Raw genomic sequence first — 22,543 nt, 5'->3', positions numbered from 1 at the left:
ATGCAAATCCAGCGAGGCGCTTTCAGTAGGATGCGCTCAGCTCTCAGCCATTGGTCGACTCGCGCGCCTGGAAGACAAACCTCACGCTGATTGAGAGAATCCAGTTTGAGAGACCATGGCTTCAAAGTGCCCTAAATGCGAAAAGACTGTTTATTTTGGTAAGTTTGTCATACGTTTCGGTTTTATTCTGAACCTCTATTTAAAATATACTCACCGTTATGTTTTGATATGATGCATGACTTACACGATGCATAAAGCAATGGTATGTTTGTACAGGTGTTGATAAAACTCATTTAAACAACTGAGAGTTTGCGATAGATCGTAAAATCTGTTTATTTGCGCATAAATCCCTCACTTCACCGCCTTCAGCAATTCAGTAAATACTTTGTGCACTCACCTCTCTCAAAACTCCCCAAAATCATTTCTTGAACTTGATAACGAAAAAATGCGGCATATTCCATCCAACCGGCTTCCTGTGACTTTTGCCAAGCTTAGAGGTATACATTTCATGGTATATCTAACTTTATTAGACGTGTTTTATAAATTATGTAAATTAAGTATGAAAAGTAACTAGGCTAGTTTTAAACAAATCAAATGTTTTTATCCCCCCAAACTGCTCATTTTTGGCCTGTTCCACTTAGGTCTTGATCTTCTTAAATATTTATTCCACAATATATTGAACTGATATCAGTTCATTGTATAAAGCTATGTTAATATATATTTTTTTTTTTTTTTATAAATTTTATAAATGCAGTTTTTTATTGTAAAACATTTAAAATTTTATATTATTTTATAAATTTTATTTATAAATTCTTTACTTTATAAGTTTTATAGATTTAATTATGTTTTGTGTAAAATGTGGCAAAGTCTGACAAATCATGGGTTTAAACTCTATATACACAGATGCAATGTTGCAAATCACATTTAGCCTCTAGCCATTTAAGAAACAAAAAAAAAATCTCAATTTAAATTTTTGAACCTATTTTGTATACTGTATTTGTGGAAAGTACCATAAATAGAAATAAATATGCAAATATAAACTTTGAATGTCAGCTTTTTACTTTTAGACGTCTGAGTGCAAAGACAGCCAGCTTATATTCAGATAATTTTATTGCCCATTTTTGTGAACATTAATACCAAACAGTTTTGTCTAAGTCCTGTCTGTTGTTATTTTAATATATATATATATATATATATATATATATATATATATATATATATATATATATATACATTTTATAAAAACATTTTGTTTTACATGACCAGTTGAGGGTCTATTTTTCTCTTTTGGCTACTTTTATAAACACTAAAATGAAAGCTTGAAAGTTCTTGTTATTGCTTTTATAGACGTGGATGTTATCTTAACACTGCATGTGGCTCTATGGAGGTTTGGGCAACTGAAAGATAGTGAACGAAGGACCTCTTCTTTTTATTTATTTCTATGTTCAGGCCAGCAGCATTGATGTCTGCTCAATATATACCTCTCAATCCATTCAACAGTTGAATAGCCTCTCTGCCACTTGACCTTATCATCCATGCTCACATATTCATAAGGTTAATGTTCTTCAGCTTGGTTTGCTTCAGGTTCCAGATTTCACACTGGACAACAACATTTATGTATGCAAAATCATAGGCTTAAATAAGTGTAAATAAGACATGATAGCTGTTTTTTTTTTTTTCCATTTTTATTTTATTGGGCACAAGGGAGGAAGTCTTATTGGTGGATGATGCCATAGGGCAGAAGAAAAGACAATTCAGGGTTTCACCCAAGACCTCGGTTTACGTCATGAGAGAGTTTGTTGAGATGGATGTGGGTGACTGTGCTTTTATTAGACTCACGTTGAAGCCAAGACACATTCCATAAAAGCTCTGGAAGAGCAGGGGTGCGGTTCTTCCCTTTTGGTCCTCAAAGTGTGTTTCCTCTGAATATGGAAATGTTTGAATAGTGTAATATTTGAGGTTGACTCTGAATGTTGCATCCAGATTCACGGTCTAGACATACAATGAGCTAAAATCACCAATAAAGCTCTGTTAAATAATATAAATAATCATGATAAATAATATTAATATTTAGTAATCTTTTTTCTTTCTAATTGATCTATTAATATTAATTAACCTTCCTAGTTTATATTCAATATTAAATGTAATATATTAAATAAAAAAAACTAAATTGTTTGGTTGCAAACCTAGCTTCAGATTGTATTTCCAAATTGAGTTTGTGGGAGTTGTGCATGTGTTCCTGTAAATTCCTTTCTGACTATATCCTGTTTCAAACCTAAGTGGTAAGCCACTGTATTGAGTGGAAACTTTCCCAACTTTTGGTTGAAACTTTTATTCATGTATTGAACAGCTGTTAGCAGATCTTGTGGTTTTCTTACACAAGAAGCATAAAAGCTTAATTTCTCACATTTACATGGAATCTGTACTTTCCTGTTTTTCCCATCTATTCAAAATGAGCGGGACATTTGAACACAACCTTTGGAAGCAATTCATGTATGTCTAAAATTAAAGGAAGCATTGTAAGTAAATGCTACAACAAATTTTGAACATTTATATCATCCAAAACCTGTCCCTATTAATGGCAGATGAGAGCTCACTTATACTTCGTATCAAATCTCATTGATGAGATTGAATCTGGCAAAACAAGGAATCTGCTTCTTTCACTTTTCTTTTCACTTTTTTCTTTTTCTTTTCTATTTTTCATGGTTCTCCCTTGAAGGCCTCAATTCATTCTTGAATAGAAGGTAGGAATGCCTTCTTTCTTAGATGCCAGTTACATCCAAATGTGAGAGGGCATGTCCATTATGTCATCCTTTGGCTTCAGATTCAGGCAGACAGATAGTTGGTTTATTTGGGAGTTGTCTATACCACCCCTCACTTTTTTTCTCTTTCTGTCCCCATCTCTCAACGTTTATATCACATTTACTTTTACTACTTGTACCCATTAAAACCCTGTGTTTTCCACATGGCTGCCTCACAAGCTGTCTTTGTGTAGAATCTGTTATATAATGCCACTTTTTCCATTTTTGCTTACTGTTTAGGGGCATTGCGTAATTCTGGGAGTCAGAATTGGAGGCCGTTTGCCTTGTCTGTCAGGCATGAACTCTTTTTTTTTTTTTTTTGCCCTTGTTGCAAGGTTAGCAAGAAAGAAGACAAGACCTAAGCCATCATGTAATTACTTGTGTTTTATGGGACTAGTCTTTAAACTGACATTATTCTAATAAACCTACCTGAAGGCCTGCGGCCATGCATCATTTAACAACATATATTTGCTCTACCTGGAGACACGGGGAGAATGTAATGCTGCGTGTATCTGTTTTCCCTCTAGATTGTTCATAAATCAACCCATATATGTATCTATAAGAATCTGTTTAAATATAAATTCAGAATTTTAACCGGGTCAATCTCACAAAATGTGTGTGTATATATATATATATATATATATATATATATATATATATATATATATATATATATATAAAAACAAACAGGTCCTTCTCAAAAAATTAGCATATTGTGATAAAAGTTCATTATTTTCCATAATGATAAAAATTAAATTTCATATATTTTAGATTCATTGCACACCAACTGATATTTGAGGTCTTTTATTGTTTTAATACTGATGATTTTGGCATACAGCTCATGAAAACCCAAAATTCCTATCTCAAAAAATTAGCATATCATGAAAAGGTTCTCTAAACGAGCTATTAACCTAATCATCTGAATCAACTAATTAACTCTAAACACCTGCAAAAGATTCCTGAGGCTTTTAAAAACTCCCAGCCTGGTTCATTACTCAAAACCGCAATCATGGGTAAGACTGCCGACCTGACTGCTGTCCAGAAGGCCATCATTGACACCCTCAAGCGAGAGGGTAAGACACAGAAAGAAATTTCTGAACGAATAGGCTGTTCCCAGAGTGCTGTATCAAGGCACCTCAGTGGGAAGTCTGTGGGAAGGAAAAAGTGTGGCAAAAAACGCTGCACAACGAGAAGAGGTGACCGGACCCTGAGGAAGATTGTGGAGAAGGACCGATTCCAGACCTTGGGGGACCTGCGGAAGCAGTGGACTGAGTCTGGAGTAGAAACATCCAGAGCCACCGTGCACAGGCGTGTGCAGGAAATGGGCTACAGAGAAGCAGCACTGGACTGTTGCTCGGTGGTCCAAAGTACTTTTTTCGGATGAAAGCAAATTTTGCATGTCATTCGGAAATCAAGGTGCCAGAGTATGGAGGAAGACTGGGGAGAAGGAAATGCCAAAATGCCTAAAGTCCAGTGTCAAGTACCCACAGTCAGTGATGGTCTGGGGTGCCATGTCAGCTGCTGTTGTTGGTCCACTGTGTTTTATCAAGGGCAGGGTCAATGCAGCTAGTTATCAGGAGATTTTGGAGCACTTCATGCTTCCATCTGCTGAAAAGCTTTATGGAGATGAAGATTTCGTTTTTCAGCACGACCTGGCACCTGCTCACAGTGCCAAAACCACTGGTAAATGGTTTACTGACCATGGTATTTCTGTGCTCAATTGGCCTGCCAACTCTCCTGACCTGAACCCCATAGAGAATCTGTGGGATATTGTGAAGAGAAAGTTGAGAGACGCAAGACCCAACACTCTGGATGAGCTTAAGGCCGCTATCGAAGCATCCTGGGCCTCCATAACACCTCAGCAGTGCCACAGGCTGATTGCCTCCATGCCACGCCGCACTGAAGCAGTCGTTTCTGCAAAAGGATTCCCGACCAAGTATTGAGTGCATAACTGAACATAATTATTTGAAGGTTGACTTTTTTTTGTATTAAAAACACTTTTCTTTTATTGGTTGGATGAAATATGCTAATTTTTTGAGACAGGCATTTTGGGTTTTCATGAGCTGTATGCCAAAATCATCAGTATTAAAACAATAAAAGACCTGAAATATTTCAGTTGGTGTGCAATGAATCTAAAATATATGAAAGTTTAATTTTTATCATTACATTATGGAAAATAATTAACTTTATAACAATATGCTAATTTTTTGAGAAAGACCTGTGTGTGTGTGTGTGTACATATATATATATATATATATATATATATATATATATATATATATATATATATATATAATTTTTTGCATTGCATTCTTTGTTGTAATTCTCATTATTAATACAGCCAGATGTTTTCTTATCAGCATTTCACATTATTTTCCAATGCTGATTATACATTTCTTAAAACATATTACAGTAAAAATTAATGTCATATATTTATTTATTTTAATTTTAAATTGGCATAAATGATTACAATTAAACTACACTGAAATTACATAAATTATATATTTATAATTTACATTTAATATTCAGTCATTAATATTTTGTTGCATTACTATAATGAGAATTGGAAGAGGAAATATGTTTAATTGTCATGAAAGTGTTACAATGCAAAAAATCTTACAGCAGAAATGTCTTATTTCTTAATTTTGATTTTGGAATACAATGTAATCCAACCTGTTCATTACAGAATTCATGTTATTCACCCTACCACCAAATGTGATGACCAGTACAGTTGCATATTGGCTGCAGGGAATCTGAATGAGCTCGAGCTCCACGAGGCAGCATTGATTTGTACTGACAGCCATGGGCACTACAGTAGCACACAGGCACATGAAGCTCTCATTCAGTTCAGACGATTGAGAATCATGAGGTTGCTTAATTTATATCAAGAGGAAACTGCACTAGACTGAAGAAACAGACATCTTGCTGTGCCTTGCGTCAGCAATGGCCCAAACCACACCCGGCTTTTCTGCACTACTGTGAGGAAATTCACAAGCCACTGCAAATTGGAAAACCAAGCATGCAATCAGATGCCTATTTGAGATTTGTTTGGAGAAGGAACTGCCACTCAGGAGTTGATGGCTGTGGGCAGGGTTTGAAAGAAAGGCATTGTTTGCCATCATAGAAGAGTATAGGGTCATTAACAAAGCTACAGAACATGATTTGAATGCAGCTCATCTGGACTGCTTATAGCTAAAAAAGCTGAGGATCATGGGAACTAACCACAGCAATCTTCTCTACGCTTATTGGAGCCAGGAAGGACATGCAATGAATTTTTTTGCATTCAAGCCACATTTGACCTTGTTTTATCTCTGTGTGTGATTGTACATGTTTGGCTAAGGCCTGCAGGCCCTCAGATGCAAGGCTAGCGGGTCAGGCTGTAATCAGTGACTCGAAGCGAAGCACCATGTTGGACCCAGATGGCGTGCATGCTTTGCAGTATGAGAGGATACAGTCAGGGTAGAGAACAGTATTGTATTAATGGTTGCTGAAGTTAAAGCACATCTATCTCTGCCTTTCAAATTGATTCCTATTTGTACAACCACAGTGAGTGGACAAATATATAGCGCATGTCATTTTGCCCATCTTTTGAATCCTATTCTGTTAGGAACTTGCATGGCTGGTTCTTCAAATCAAGTACAGTTCAAAGTAAATGTCAACCCTGTACCAACCAGAAAGTGCTTGTTTGTTTATAATTTTTTGTCATTTAGCTTTTTAAGTTTTATAAAAATCAATTTTAACACAGAAAAATTCTCAGCTGAGGATGATGAAGTAGATTTCAGAGTGAATTCCTGCTGTGGAGCACATAGGGTGTTCAACTGTGTAAATGTTGTTGAGGCCCAGCGCTGTTTAGTGGTGATTACATCTCAGACGGGGTTAGCATATAACAGCATATCAAGCTCTTTTTCTCTTTAGTGCAGAACTAATCATTCGATATTCTTTTTTTATGAAAAATGACATTTACTTTCTAAATACACATTCCTGGTCTTATATATAATGCAAAAAAAGGTCTACACAATCTTTTATCTTGCACAACTTGCTTTCCTCTGAAATTAAACCAAAAGCCAGGAAATAATGTTAATCAGTAGTCAAACAGCTATTTAGGCATTGTTTAGGGTACTACGTACAGTGTGTTTATAATTATGATAATAAAATAAAATGATAGTAATATTAAGAAGCATAGCAAACTGTTTTTGTACAGCTAAAATAACTGTTAGTGGTAGACTCCAAAAGCCTTGCACATTTAAGTAAAAAATGGCCATGCACACGCTTACATTAAAAATAAAGTGGATAAACCTACTTTTGACTACAACCTTGTACTGACCACGCTTAAACCCACCTTGTTGACCCTCAATCTGTTTCCCTCTCCTATCACTTCCTCTCAACTACTCTATCAAAAACAAAGGGCAAACTATTACTATGACCTTAAACACAGACACACACACACCCAGAGCAGGGGGCAGCCTGGAGAGCAATTGTATGTTAGCTACCTTGCTCAAGGGCACCTCAGTTGTGGAGAATGAGGGTAGAAGAGAGTGCTTTCCATTCACTCCCCCACCTTCATTTCCTGCGGGTACTGAGAATTAAACTCACAACCTTCAAAGTTACAAGTCCAACTCTAACCATTAGATTACAATTGCCCCTATAATAGTGGCATAATATAGCCAATTACATACAGTACATGCCATTGGATGTTCTTGGGATGAGCCCTTAGTTACAAAAAAGGGAAGAGTCAATTATACAGTGGTTTAAAAAATAATAAGCCACGCTGTCTAAAGAAAAACACTTGAACAATTACAAACACAGTATCCCTATGTTCCAGAGAGATAAATGCATCTGTTGTGCCTAGACAAACGTAATAAGAGTGATTAAACTGAAATTGATGTTGATGCATCTCTCATGGCAAAGTAAGACTCTTTGAGAGCCTCCTTAATTCTGAAACAACCCCAGGATATTGGGCATGATGTTTACAGAGAGACTTATTTACATGATATTACTGTAGGTTGATAAATCTTGGTAATGCTGACTTCATTAAATCTCATATGACTCTTGTTGGGTAGAGAGAGTTGTTGTTGTTGTGACTGATTTGCTTTCGACATTAGAGCTGACTGCACAGTGTATAGTCTCTTTAGCCCACATCCAAACCTGCATCTGTGTCTGTCCTGCTGAGATGGCACAAGCTCATTCATGTGAAGGTGCTGAGGGTTTCGTTTACCCTCCCTTTGCATGCCAACCAAAACACATTAAACAGACCTCTGTGTTGTTCACGGATCAGTTGACCTGATGTTTGAGGTGTTTTCGTCTGATTTAATTGTGGGTTAAACTAAGGGAAAACAAAAGATCTAATGGCTAACAGGAGATGTTACTTCTACAGGCGGTACCCGTGGGACTAAAGAGATTACCTCTGTATCTCAAAACAAAGCACTAAGGTGCTTATGAGCGATCAGTTGTACATATTGCACTGTAACCTCTGCGTGTGCTCATTAGAGCCGGACACTGGGAGGTCACTCATATAGTCTTACACAACCGTCCATTACAGCTTTCATGCCTCTATGCCTCGCATCCAAGGTAACCTGACTCTCTAATTAAGCCCTCTCTTGTCTCCCGTCTCTTACCTCTCTGGTCAAATGGATTCCCTTAGGGACATACGAGATGACGGTGCTTTTAGGATACTGCTATAGACGCACCATTTCAACTGGAAAGCAGAAACCAGGCTTGCAATTTTGACTGCGTTCAAATCTGTAAGTATACCACCGAAGACACTGATTTCCTTTAGCCGAAGTAAAAGAATGTGTGTTAGAGCATAACTGGAGGTCATCCAGGTGTCTGTTCAGCTTGATGAGCGATAAGCGATTACCTCCGTCCACGCAAAGCTACACCAATAACTGAATAGGCCCCCCAGCAACCACTTGTACAACAACAGAAGCCCTTTTAATGGCAACTCTAGTCATCTGCACCACGTAGACACACTTACCGTTGTACAGTACTCGCTGGCATTGCCATCTACCCTGCGGAGATGCTCTCTCTCATTATACCCAGTTGGACCATTGACTGTGAAATCTCACTTATCTTGGATTAGCTTCCTGCTGGAATACCAGTATGCTGTCTGGATCTCTCCCTCTCTCCAGTGTGAGCTTAGAATTCATTTGTATATGAGACTTGTGTTAGTAATAGGGTTACATTTATAGTATGTGACTTCTTCAATTAAAAAAAAAAAAAAAACCCTAGTCGTACATGTTATACTTTTGTGTAAAATCTTGATCTGAGTATTATCAGTGTGCTTCAGACATCAATGGTTCCTCAAATCACGTGTCTGGGTAAGGAGAGTTGTGAATCTAGTCAGTAAATCTGGTTCCATGATTAGCGCTAAATCGCCATCACCTGCTTTCAAATGGAGCGGCACTTAATAGACAGAGCCATAGATCACTGACAAGCTACGTGATATCACGTTCATTATCGAAGGCGATTATCGAAGGCGATAATGAACGCGATATTGCGTAGCTTGTCAGTGATCTACGGCTCTGTCTATTAAGTGCTGCTCCATTTGAAAGCAGAGAATGGCGATTTAGCACTAATCTCAGAACCAGATTTTCTGACTAGATGCGCATGATCATATCGTTAGATATATCGGGCAGCCCTAGTAGTAACCACTTAGCAATGCGTCAAACTACACTGCCCTGCAATTTCCTGGCAACCACTAACAGTGCCCTTGCAGTGTGGTGGCAATTATTGCACAAACAAATATCACTAGTTTTCTTCAGTAAATGTTGAGATTAAGTTAAACCAACTTTTTCAACATTTGTCCCAGAGATTATCATACTTTTTACAGACCTTGTACTGACCTAGACCCCCAGAGAAACGGACAAAGAGGGCTGCAAAACTGACCGAACAAAAACAATACTTCTCTAGGTGGGAAAGCTGGAAGCAGGGGAGAGCAGGAGGAAACGGATTGTTCTCTTTTGCTGATTGTGCCCTGTTTTGATAAGCTAAGGTGTTTCCTCCATAGTGAGAGAGCTTTCCCAGCAGCCCTGACTTATCTATTGTCTTGAGAGTGAGGTATATAATTGGAAAGAGTAATATTAGGTCTGGTGAAGTCTCCTAGGACCCTCCTGAAGAAACGGGACAGGAGGGGAAATGGAGAAATGGGTCTCTGTACTATGTGTCGTCAATTAGCTGTCCGGTTCTAATTAGCCTCCGCCACTGCATTTCCTTGTGTTTCATGTCAACACATCTCAGCTATTGAATGGACCACTGTGACCACTCACAATGCGGCCAATGCTTTTCATTGATTATGGCACATTCATAACTTATAAGGGGCTGCAGCCATCAATATATGAGTGGAAGGGTAACTCACAGCGTAAAAGTAACATCTAAATTCTTATACACTAATTATAAAAGTTATAAAAAGTTATAAAAAGCTCCTACCCACATTTAGTGGATAAAAGATTCTGGGGTGTGGTTATGGGCAGGTCCACTATGGGCAGCAACACATTATTATCACAATACGACATTGACTGTGTCTAAAATTGCATATTCTGTACTGTGTATAGTATGGACATAATCCAGACTCTGTCATATGTTGTCATTGTTATGTGACCTACCAGGAACAGTTTCCTTGCTTCATTGCTATTCACAAATCCTCTCCTGAGCCTTCATGAGGTAGTAAATTGTCCTTTGGATGCTAACTTCATAATCTCATTGGAAGTAGTAGGTCATTCGTGTACTTTTCGCCTGCTGTTTTATGAACACTGTGAATTAGGAAATACTACTCTTTTCACATACAGTGAACTTCAGAGCCTAGTATACAGTATTTCAGATGCATGTTCAGATGCAGCCATAGTCTATCATAAATATCAAAAGAAATCATGCTAAATACTGTACCATTTGAATATAAAATCTATATGAGGTTGCATACAAATTATGGCATCACATATGAATTTCATATATATTTTAAGGCAAGCATCGTTGTTATTGTTAATCAATTAAGTTAAAGATTTGAACAAACCTAATTATTAAACCTCAAATTGAGAGGTGAAATAGCAATGCCTCAATCATAAACAGTGTTTCCACCGCAGGAACTTTATCCAGGAACTAGCGACTTTGGGCTGGTACTGGTGTGTTTCCACTGCAGGAACCAGGAACTAAATAAAGTTCCAGGTAAAAAATAAATTCCCCTCAGAAAGTCCCTGCTGGCAAGGTAGTACTTTTTCAAAGTTCCGGAACTTTCAGGGGCGGGACTTGGGCGGTAAACATGCTGATTGGTTGACCACCATTTTTTCGGATCATTTTCAAAATATTACTGTTATTGTGTCATGAAATGTAATTTTGAAAGTATTTCAGGCGAGAATGTAGATGTTTCATTGTAAATATAAAGTGAGGAAAATTGCAGTAACCAAGGTGAGCTGACTGATGTTATCAAGTACGCTGCTGTTTGCAGAATTACTGGATTTCCGTTGTCGCGGACATCACACTCCCGAGTTGAATACGGAAAGTCTGAACTACCGAGGATGCAAGTCCAAAATTTGTGTACTTGATATTGAGAAACGCACGCAGACCTACATCACCAGACTATTTGCCTAATCTTCCCGGTACTTTAGACTGCGGTGGAAATGCAGAAAGCAACAGGTCTGGGGGGAAAATAGTTCCTGGGGAAAAAAGTTCCTGGTACAATTGTATACGTTATATATGTTTTTTTTTTTATTCTCTCTCTCTTATCTCCCAGCTGAGAAAGTGTCATCACTGGGGAAGGATTGGCACAAATTCTGTCTGAAGTGTGAGCGCTGCAGTAAGACCCTCACAGCGGGTGGCCATGCTGAGGTGAGTAAATCAGAGATCACACACTACCTCTCTGCAGTCTATCTGGGGAAACTTAAACTCTGACAGCTCAGTATTGACTTTATGGCGCTTTCCATTTCCATCAGAGGATCAGTGGTCTATTTAAAGAGTCCAGAACCTGTTACGTGACATTATGTGTGTTGGACGGCAGTGTTGGGAGCTAGCATGACATAAACACAATTTAAGGGGTAAATATGATACAGGTGCTGGTCATATAATTAGAATATCATCAAAAAGTTGATTTATTTCATTAATTCCATTCAAAATGTGAAACTTCTATATTACTGAATTAGGGATTTTCTTTAGTTGTCAGTTATAAACATCAAAATTAAAAGAAATAAACATTTGAAATATATCAGTCTGTGTGTAATGAATGAATATAATATAAAAGTTTCACTTTTTGAATGGAATTAGTGAAATCAATGAACTTTTTTATGATATTCTAATTATATTACCAGCACCTGTATATGAAAATACAGAAGCCAACTGAACATATCAAAACCTACAGCATGTTACAACAAGTATTTCCCCACCTTATCTCTTTTGGAAAGCTGTGTGTAATCGTGTCTCATGATGCTTGTGTCTTCATTGGTTTGTTAAAAGCTTGCTGGCCAGTTTTGTACATCCAGAGTGTCCCTATGTGCATGACTGCAAGGCAAGCCAAATGAAATTCTCTATGACCTTTCAAGCATCCCATTACATAACACAGTGACAACTCACGACTGTGTCTAGATCGTAATGGCAGTAGAGGGCAAAGGACAGAGCAGTGATGTTTTATAGCCAGAGGAATCATTATCATCAGTCATCATGTTGCCTTGAGCCTGTATTCCAAATAAGAGTAAGAGAAGGAAACACCTGAGTGTTGCATTTACCTCCAGGAAAAGTCACAAATAGAAGGAGTTCTCTCTGTAATCTGTGCGTAAGTACATTAGCATCTTCACTGCTCACATCAGCCTAAATCTATGGGGAGATTTCTGTTGGGTGTTACACAGTACAGGAATGAGGATGGGCTAAAGTGAAGACGGGTGCAGCAATTTTTTCTATAAGAACATTGACTGAACAAGAACTGTCCCTGTGGATAAGATGATAATCCCTTAGTGTCCTCCGTGGATCCTGGCAGGGTAAAGCGAGAGGGTTTATGGGAATAGCCATGTTAAATACATGCAGAATGAAGAGAGTTTGGATTCCGTTACCAGAATGTGAGAGGCTCTGGGAAAAGTGTGGGCTTGTATGCTGCTCTATGACCGTTGAGAACTTTAATGGGAGCTGATGGACTAAACGTTGTATCTGGCATAGACATCACACCCACAGACTTTTCATTGATATATATTGCACACAATATGCCAAGAGATTTCTCAAAAAAAAAACAAGATCTGATTTTGATTGGCAATTTCCCACAGACAACGGGCGTGCAACTGACAGCGATGTCCCAAAAAAAAGTACTCAGAAGTGGGTGAGCTGAAGTGACATGAATCCCGAAACCATTGATTACTACTTGCCAATGCAGAGCGACTCTATGTGGTCATTACCAGTGAGAGTACAGATGGTAAAGCTTGAGTGATCTGCTGCCTAATACTATTGGATACTGCAGTCAAGTAAAGGATTAAAGGTTTCTATTTCTATTGGGTGACTGAACTGTCAACACTTTAGTTACCAGTTCCACAGAAGAACTAGTCATTGGATTTGGTACATTTGAGAGGTTCATGGCATTTAATCTTTGAGAAGCTTCATAACAAAGCAAGTAGATTTCCTTAACCATACACTTCAAATTCCCCTGTAGGATCTTAACTTTTTTTGGCTTTTGTTTTTTTTTTTTTTTTTTTTTTTTTTTTTTTTTTTTTTTTTTTTTTTAGAAGTACTCACTTCTTACATCATCAACAAGTTTTCCGGTCATTGGAATTGAGGCAGGAAGGAGTCTGCTAGTCTTTGTTGGAATGTGGGGCTCATTAAAAAAAAAATTCCCCTAGCATTCTTTTGTAATGGCATGAGGCCACAGTTCTCAGTCGCTTCCGTTCCTTATCCTGTCCTGCGCAGCTGTAACGGTCACACAGCTGCCGTCTGACGGTTCCCATGGCAACCTTTTCCCACCATGGCCCTGACCAAAGGGCTCTGGGAACAACTGCCACTGAAATATGTTCCTTCTTCCAAGTCCTTCCATGTACACACAGATAAACTCAAGGCACACAGAGACACATAGAACACTCTTGGTGTCATTTTCCATCAACATAGAACATGTCCTTATTACTGCTGTGAGTATTATCAGGGAGGGGACGCCAAGATAAGCACCGTCTGTGTCGTTTATACATTAAGGATGGTCTACAGGCAGCAAATTAAATTGCAAACTTAGACCAACAAGTGCAGACTCATTGACTTGTAGAGTCTTTAAATGATGAAATATAAGCCTGGAATGACCATGTTTTTTTCTTCTTTTTTTAAATCCTAACAGCATGATGGGAAACCGTATTGCCACAAGCCATGCTATGCTGCCCTCTTTGGACCAAAAGGTGAGATGAGATAACATCATGTGACAACAAATCATGTGACAACAACAGTGACATGGAACTAACTTGTAATCTCTGGCCGTTTACTGTATATATGTACAATATGTTGTGTTATGAAATGATTGATTTGACCGAGATTTTGCACTTTTGTACATATAGTGCATGACAAGAGTAAATTATATATATATATATATATGTGCTGTCAATCGATTAAAAACTTTAACTAGATTAATCACACATTTTTTTTCTGTGATTAATCGCAATAAAAAAAGAAATGTTTTTGTACGTTTTTAATATATTTTTTAATGTAATAATTTCACAGTTAATCAAATTAATGTAGAAACAACATAAAGACAGTATATTTTAAATACTTGTTTAAATGGCATCTTTTTATGAATGAAGGCCAGTATTACTGATATTAATACAGCTACTGATTTTTTTTTTTTTTTTTTTTACATTTATTATTAGGCTTCAAAAATATAACAGTTTTTAATTTAAGTAAACTTAAAACAATGCTAACATAAACCCATAATAAATGTCATGTTTACTCCTGCCCTTCCTGTCTTAACAGTTAGGAAATATACCGAAATTTAATAAAGTTATCAAAGTTATATGCAGTCTGCACTGCATAAACTAAAAATTAAATAGTTAATCCTTATTAAAGCTACAAAAGTTATTTAGTCAAGAGCAGCGAGTCATTTTCTCTTTTCCCTTTGTTCTTTTAACTTTACTGACAGGAAGCTTTATTGGCTGCTGTCCCTTTAAGAGCAGACAGACACGCGGATCTCACCATTTATATACTGTCTATGGATCTCGCCTCATTCTCTCACAACTCTTTTTGTTCATTTTAGACTTTATATAAATCATTTAAGATTGCTCTTATGAGTATAATCGACAAAACTGGCACTTTGGGATGTTTATTGTTAGTTCAAGCGCTTAAGAGAACTGAATTCTGGCGCCCTGTCTATGCATTGTGTGTGTGGTGTGTGTGTGTACGTGTGTATGTGTCACATAAGGGCATTCACAGACAGCGCATTCTCTTTTGTCTTGCCGCGCTTGAAATGTTTAAAAGCATTTAAATGAATAAGAGCGTGATCATATAATGTAAAGCTAGCCAACGGATGGCAGAAAATACGGATGCTGCGTTAATTGCGTTAAATATTTTGACACGTTAAACCAGACAAAAATTAATCGCATGCGTTAACGCGTTAACGTTGACAGCACTAATATATATATATATATATATATATATATATATATATATATATATATATATATATATATATATATATATATATATATATATATATATATATATATATATATATATATATATATATTAGTTCTTGAACAATTAAAGAGTGCCCTCTGCTGAGCATTAGGAACATTCTTGTTTTAAAAGGGATAGTTCCCTTTCAAATTAAATTTTGGTATGTTTAAGCTTACCTCAAGGACATCCAAGATGTAGTTTTCTTTGTTTCCGCAATATTTCCCTTTTTTATATTTTTAGGTCAAACCATTCTTGTCTGTGACTCATATAATGGAGGTCTATATGGTCACCACCTCAAAGAGCAGGCACAGAGGAGTCCAAATTAAACAATTTCCTATCGTAAGGACACATTGATGACCTAAGACACGAAACGAGCAGTTTGTGTAAGAAAACGAACAGTATTTATATCGTTTTTACCTCTTGTACATAACCACGTCCAACTGATCTGAGTGCGCCAGTGCTTCCTGATGTGACGTGTGCGCGCTCTGGCTTAGTCTGCGCAAGCGCGGAAAGCGCCGGAAGTGATCTCTCGCGCATGAACGTCACTCATTGTTTACTGTTTACCACACGATACACCACCAATCTGCACTGTCTGAAATATAATGCAGTAATTGTAATTAATTAATTTGTTTATAATGCACTTTATAATCGTTGCGATTATGATAAAATACAACACATTACTCACTCTATTGACAGCGTGCCATTGGGTCCCTCTGGCATTGGACGTCGCCTCCAGTTTTTACGTGGCAAACTAAACACAACATGCAAAACTCTGCGTCTCAACAGCGGAGAAAACTCAGGAACTTCAGTCAGACAGGTGTGTGATGCGATACTGTCAATGTCCTCGTTGTCGTCTTGTAGTTGTTCCATTCATGACAACATATGCTCTCCACTTCTGTTGGCATCTCACAACACTTGCTACTAAAACACCACCAATTTTGAAGAGATCTCCGTCTCTCTGAGGCTTGAAGACGTGCTGCTGCAGCGGATCGCTCCTGAGTACTTGATCTGTGTATTCTGGTTCAAATAAATATGGTTGTGAAAAAAATTAAACGTTGTCTATGGATATATTGAAATTGTCTTCCATTGCAATTTCCTGTACGTCTAAATATGTTTAGATCTTCACAGTGAAAGGTAACACTTCCGAAATCTCTGTGTAAACCATAGACAGTAAGTGTAAACAATGAGTGACGTTCATGCGCGAGAGATCACTTCCGGCGCTTTCCGCGCTTTCGCAGACTAAGCCAGAGCGCGCACACGTCACATCAGGAAGCACTCGCGCACTCAGATCAGTTGAATGTGGTTGTGTACAAGAGGTAAAAACAATATAAATACTGTTCGTTTTCTTACACAAACCGCTTGTTTCGTGTCTTAGGTCATCAATGTGTCCTTATGATGGGGAATTGTTTAATTTGGACTTCTCTGTGCCCGCTCTTTGAGGTGGTGACCATAGACCTGCATTATGTGAGTCACAGACAAGAATGGTTTGACCTAAAAATATCAAAATGGGAAATACTGCGGAAACAAAGAAACCTACATCTTGGATGCCCTTGAGGTAAGCTAAAACTTATCAAATTTAATTTCCTAAGTGAACCATCCCTTTAAGGAAGAAATCACTGAAAACACTTTACAGTAAGGTTCAATGTTATTAATGTAGGTTATTGTTCATTTATATGCTATTGTTAATTTTTAAATTTATATGGTACAATAATGCTACAGCTTAACATAGTAAAATATATTCGTGTCAGTAGAGATCAACATTAAATTAGATTTAATAAATGTGGTAAATGTATTGCTAGTTTATGATACCGAAATCATTTTAATTAATGAACAAATGTAATCTCAAACATTTCATATTGTGAATGTTGTATGATAGTGGGATATTTTCATGAAACCTTGTTTAATTTGTAGGTGTGAACATTGGGGGTGCAGGCTCATATGTGTATGAGGCTCCTGTCAACCCCTCCCCACCTGCATCCAATGTGGACTCTGCACCAAAACCTCAGGAGAAACGGGTCCAAGCATTTTCAAGGCCGCCATCTAAAGGTACAGACAGCAGCAGAGATCAACAGCAACTGACATATTCTGATCTAAAACAGGCTGAGTGTGTATTACTGTCAACGACAGCTATCGCTGAATCATGTCAGCCTAAGGCCACAACATAAAGGTTGTAGTTTGTGTGCATCTTCCTTTAGCTACAAATCATTGCGTTCTAAATGTTTTGCAATAAGACGTATGACAAACTGCACAGTGTTTATTTGGATCATGAAGTGTATGCATCTTTCACTTCAGCTGGAAGCATCACAACCTTCTCTGGGGAAGCCAACTTGTGTCCCAGATGCAACAAGAAGGTCTATTTTGGTATGCCTCTCTCTATCCTAACATTTCATACCGTGGCTTGGATTTTAATGATGGGACATGCTGCCTTTAGTACTAGTATAATGACATGTCCCGTTGCTTACTTATGGCAGCTGAGAAGGTGACATCACTGGGGAAGGACTGGCATCGTCCATGCCTGCGTTGTGAGAGATGTAGTAAGACTCTGGCAGCAGGCAGCCACGCAGAGGTAAGAGGAAGATGAAGTTGCTAATAGTAGAAGTGTTAAAGATGGCTGCCATGATTCTTTTTTTTATTGATTCTTTTCATGTAAAAGAATGTAATATTTTGAATTTCTTGAATAACTTGTGCTGCATCTGTGGATAATTAAAAAGTATCAATAGGTTATAAATAAGTTTCCTGGAAATTAAGTCTTAAATTAAAGTTCACAGAGTTTTTATTTTTATATATTTCCTTTGGGAATATGGCTGTATTAATCAAAATAAATTGAAATCTCAATATGACTTGTGATAATTAGATTAAAGGTCCAATGTGTAATATTTACAACTATCTATTTACAGAAATGCAATATAATATACATAACTATGTTTTCAGATGTGTATAAAGGCCTTACTTAAAGGTGCCATCTGTCATATCTGGCAAAAAAATCAAGTCATACTCCACATTCCATACCAGATGGGGGCAGTATGCCTCAATAAAGTGAATTGGTCTACTCTAGAGTAACAAACGAGAAACGGCATAGTCTCTATGCTCCGCCCCTACCTTCACAACAACACTAGAGCATAGCCGAAGCCTATAAGACAGCGGTTCTCAATTGCAGACCTCGCGCCCCACTGCTCTGCACATTTTGAACATTTCTCTTAGAGCTTCAGACATTTGTTCTATTCGAACATAAGTGCCCTGCGAAGTGGTCATCACAGGATATTCAGCCATGATTCCAGTTCGAAGTGAACGTAGCTATATGTTCCAATCAAAGTGCATTAAAGTGTGCAAGACATGAATTTAAATTGTATTGATTTACAGAGGTATATGATGTCACAGTTGTCCATGTTTAAAGACGCTGCACAGCACAAATCAGTGAATGAATGTTTCGATGTGAGGTAAACTTCAACAGATTTCCCCTGCTCAGAGAGTAGGGAGCAATGAACATTTGAAAAACAGTTCATGCACGGAGTTCATTTCTAACGAGCTTATTATCTGAATCAGGTGTGTTAACAAAGAGAAACGTGCAAAATATGCAGAGAGGTGGGGTGCGAGGTTTGGAATTGATGACCGCTGCTATAAGAGGACGTTTTGCCTCCAGAGGAACGTTGGGTAATGTCAAGTGATTTTGAAACATGACATCTTCAAGCTACTCCCCTTCACCTTTACCAGTGAATATGTTCATATTCATTTTGTTCATATTACATTGAGTTGTATACACATTATTGGAATTAAATTAATTTGACAGACAGCATTCTGTCAACATCATTTTTCAACATCAGACAGCTGATGTTGACCAAGCTAGCGTAACCAGAGCTGCCAACTCTCAAGCATTCACCGTGAGACACACGCAATTGACTCTTTTCACACGCTTTCACGCCACACATCAATTTTCTCACGTACAGAAAAACCACGAAGCAAGGAGGACACGGAGACCAACAGACTAGACAGAGCAGGTTACTCATGATATAAAAATATGGGTAAGTTATAGCTAGCTAATTATCAAACGCAGCTACGGTTAGCCATCGCTAACATTAGCACGTTTATAGAACAGCCTTCGATACATTTCTATGTTATAACTTCCCGAAAAAAAATACACAAACATCTAAAACAAACTTCTAGCGAAATACTAACAGCATCTAACTTACCAATCCAAAAGAAATGTTGCAAGTTCGGTGTCGCACCTCATTTCTTTCAGGTCCATCAGTTGTCTCCAGCGATTGAAAGCAGTGCCGATGTTTACTCTGGTTCGGCTCCTTTTCTTATCGGATTTGATTTGTGATTCTGAACGCGGTTGTTTCCCTGTAGCGGGTGGTGGTCTCTTGCCAAGGGCTTCAACCATCCTTCCGCTTGATTGACATCAGGTTAGATTACGCCCACAAGCCGTGCGAGTTATTCGTGTATTGCAGGTTGGCTGGTGGTTATGTTGCCCGCATACCGCCTCCCATGGCCGAAACTGGTATTACGACACCTGTCGGGCCGGGGCTAGTAATGCTACTGCTGATTAAGGTTGATATCTCTGCAGCACTATAACTTTACATTTTTTGAATGACATCATCGCCCTTATTTCTTCTCATACTTTTGATGCGTGTAGGTAATTGTTTTAATATTTTTAGCTCAATTTTTGCACATGGCACCTTTAATGAACCGTTATGTTTTTATTACCTTAGATTGAACAATATTACATTATATCTACAGTACATACACCGCGGGTCCCCTTACATGGAAGTCGCCACCATGTTTCTACAGTAGCCTTAAATGGTCAAACTGCTCTCTAGAAAGCGCGTTTCGTCATTTTGTTGTTCTTTTGAATAAAGCAGAGACACAATGAATAACAAGTACAATAACACTGATTAATTGTATAATTAAATACAATTCCTTAATTTACCTTTGTAAAGAAATCTCATTGCTCTCTGCTGTCTTTACGGATGACATCTTTACTTGTGTCGACCACCATAGATTCTCTAAAGGGAGGGGTGAGCAGGGGGACTGGTTCACAACCTCACCACTAGGTGCCGCTAGAAATTACACACTGCACCTTTAAATTAAACAAAAAGAATATTACCACTTTTTACCATTAATATTATTGTAGAAGCCTATATATACACACTCACCGGCCACTTTATTAGGTGCACCTGTTCAATTGCTTGGTAACACAAATTGCTAATCAGCACATGGCAGCAACTCGATGCATTTAGGCATCTTGATGTGGTGAAGATGACTTGCTGAGGTTCAAACCGATCATCAAAATAGGGAAGAAAGAGGATTTAAGTGACCTTGAACATGGAATGGTTGTTGGTGCCAGATGGGCTGGTCTGAGTATTTCAAAAACTTCTGATCTACTGGGATTTTCCACACACAACCATCTCTAGGGTTTACAGAGAATGGACAGAAAAAGAGAAACTATCCAATGAGCGGCAGTTGTGTGGACGAAAATGCCTTGATGTCCGAGGAGAATGGACAGACTGGTTAGAGATGATAGAAAGTCAACAGTAACTCAAATAACCACTTGTCACAACCAAGGTATGCAGAATGCCATCTCTGAACACACAACACGTCGAACCCTTAAGTAGGTGGGCTACAGCAGCAGAAGACCACTCCGGGTGCTGCTCCTGTCAGCTAAGAACAGGAAACGGAGGATACAATTCACACAGGCTCACCCAAATTGGACAATAGAAGATTGGAAAAACATTGTCTGATCTGATGAGTCTCGATTTCTGCTGCGGCATTCAGATGGTAGGGTCAGAATTTGGCATAAAGAACATGAAAGCATGGATCCATCCTGCCATGTCTCAGTGGTTCAGGCTGCTGGTGGTTGTGAATGGTGTGGGGAATATTTTCTTGGCACACTTTGAGCACCTCAGTACCAAGTTGATGTGCAGGTCTTAAAAAAATTAAAGGTATTAACAAAAATATTACAATGAAAGTGCATGAATTTACCCTAAATTGTGTTTTTGTGTTGTAGCACAATGGTCAGCCCTACTGCCATAAACCATGTTATGCAGTCCTCTTCGGCCCAAAAGGTACTGTGAGAGTTTCAACTCAAGGGGGAGCCATTGCTTTATTTTCTGAAAAAAATATGACATTGTTTCAAATTAGTGCTGTAGTTCTTTATTTAGAGTGAAGATTAATATACATGCAATTATACATCTTTTATATATTCTCCTGCTTTCTTTATATCATAATTTAATAATGCATGCTGAAAACCTGATAAGTCCCAGTTAAATAACTTTTTTTTTAATTAGTTAATAACCCAGTCTCTCTTGGATTTGTAGGTGTAAACACTGGGGGTGTTGGCAGCTACATCTATGACAAGGAGCCCAACACAGAGGCTCTGCCTTGATTTTTCAGTCCTTGGGAAGCCCAACACACTTTTACATATGCCCCACTCTTTGCCTTATCACGGAGAACATGTGCCAGCATGGATCTTTCTGCAGAAAGTGACGGCACATACTACAACCATTGCCTTGAGCTCCAACTGCACCACTGACAGTCCCTTGGGCTCTTCTTATGGGTCCACTTGATGGTCCTCTACCCCAATCCCAGCTGTCTCCAACAGAAAAATTTGTACTGGTTAATACAATCATTTCTTATTTTCCCTATGATTAATTTAAAGATAATTTATTTAATTGGTTACAGTGTCTTTGTTTGTTTAATCATTAAAACGCTGTATTGTGGCTCCTAAAAAGGAAAAAAAAAACAAGATCCCTACTTCCACAGTACTGCATGTACAGAAATATATTTGTGTAATGTGTATTCTTGTAGCAGATAAAACAATAGAAGTCTATTGAGGGAGCTGTGTTTTATGACGATGAGCCAGGCTGTTTGAAATGCCTGCTGACGGAGATGAACCTCGCCTTAGAGGCTCCATGCAGGTGCGTTCTGGAGCACATCATCATAAATCAGAAAAATATTCCCAAACCCAGATTTACTTTTTGGCCATATGGTAACATTCCTATGTTTAAACATTTTAAGAGGAGGTCTGCAGGATGTATGCAGACAGTAAAGTAATATGGCCAAGCTCTCCTACTCTCACAGTTTTTCTCACAGTTTAACTCCAGCTCTAATTAGGTAAACCTCAACCAGCTAATCAAGGT

General features: G+C 38.0%; 1 protein-coding gene across 1 annotated transcript; it reads left to right on the top strand.

Moving 5' to 3' along the window:
* Positions 1–21,815, top strand: LOC132111699 (cysteine-rich protein 2-like). Its single transcript, XM_059519252.1, has 8 exons — positions 1–158; positions 11,524–11,618; positions 14,083–14,140; positions 17,319–17,453; positions 17,700–17,768; positions 17,879–17,973; positions 21,412–21,469; positions 21,722–21,815. Exons 1-8 carry the CDS (start codon positions 116–118, stop codon positions 21,787–21,789), a joined length of 621 nt encoding a protein of 206 aa, XP_059375235.1. The 5' UTR covers positions 1–115; the 3' UTR covers positions 21,790–21,815.
* The last annotated feature ends 728 nt before the right edge of the window (positions 21,816–22,543 follow it).

Source organism: Carassius carassius, chromosome 31, assembly GCF_963082965.1.
Source record: "Carassius carassius chromosome 31, fCarCar2.1, whole genome shotgun sequence".
In the NCBI taxonomy this organism is placed as follows: domain Eukaryota; kingdom Metazoa; phylum Chordata; class Actinopteri; order Cypriniformes; family Cyprinidae; genus Carassius; species Carassius carassius.
This window is presented reverse-complemented; position numbering and strand designations above follow the sequence as displayed.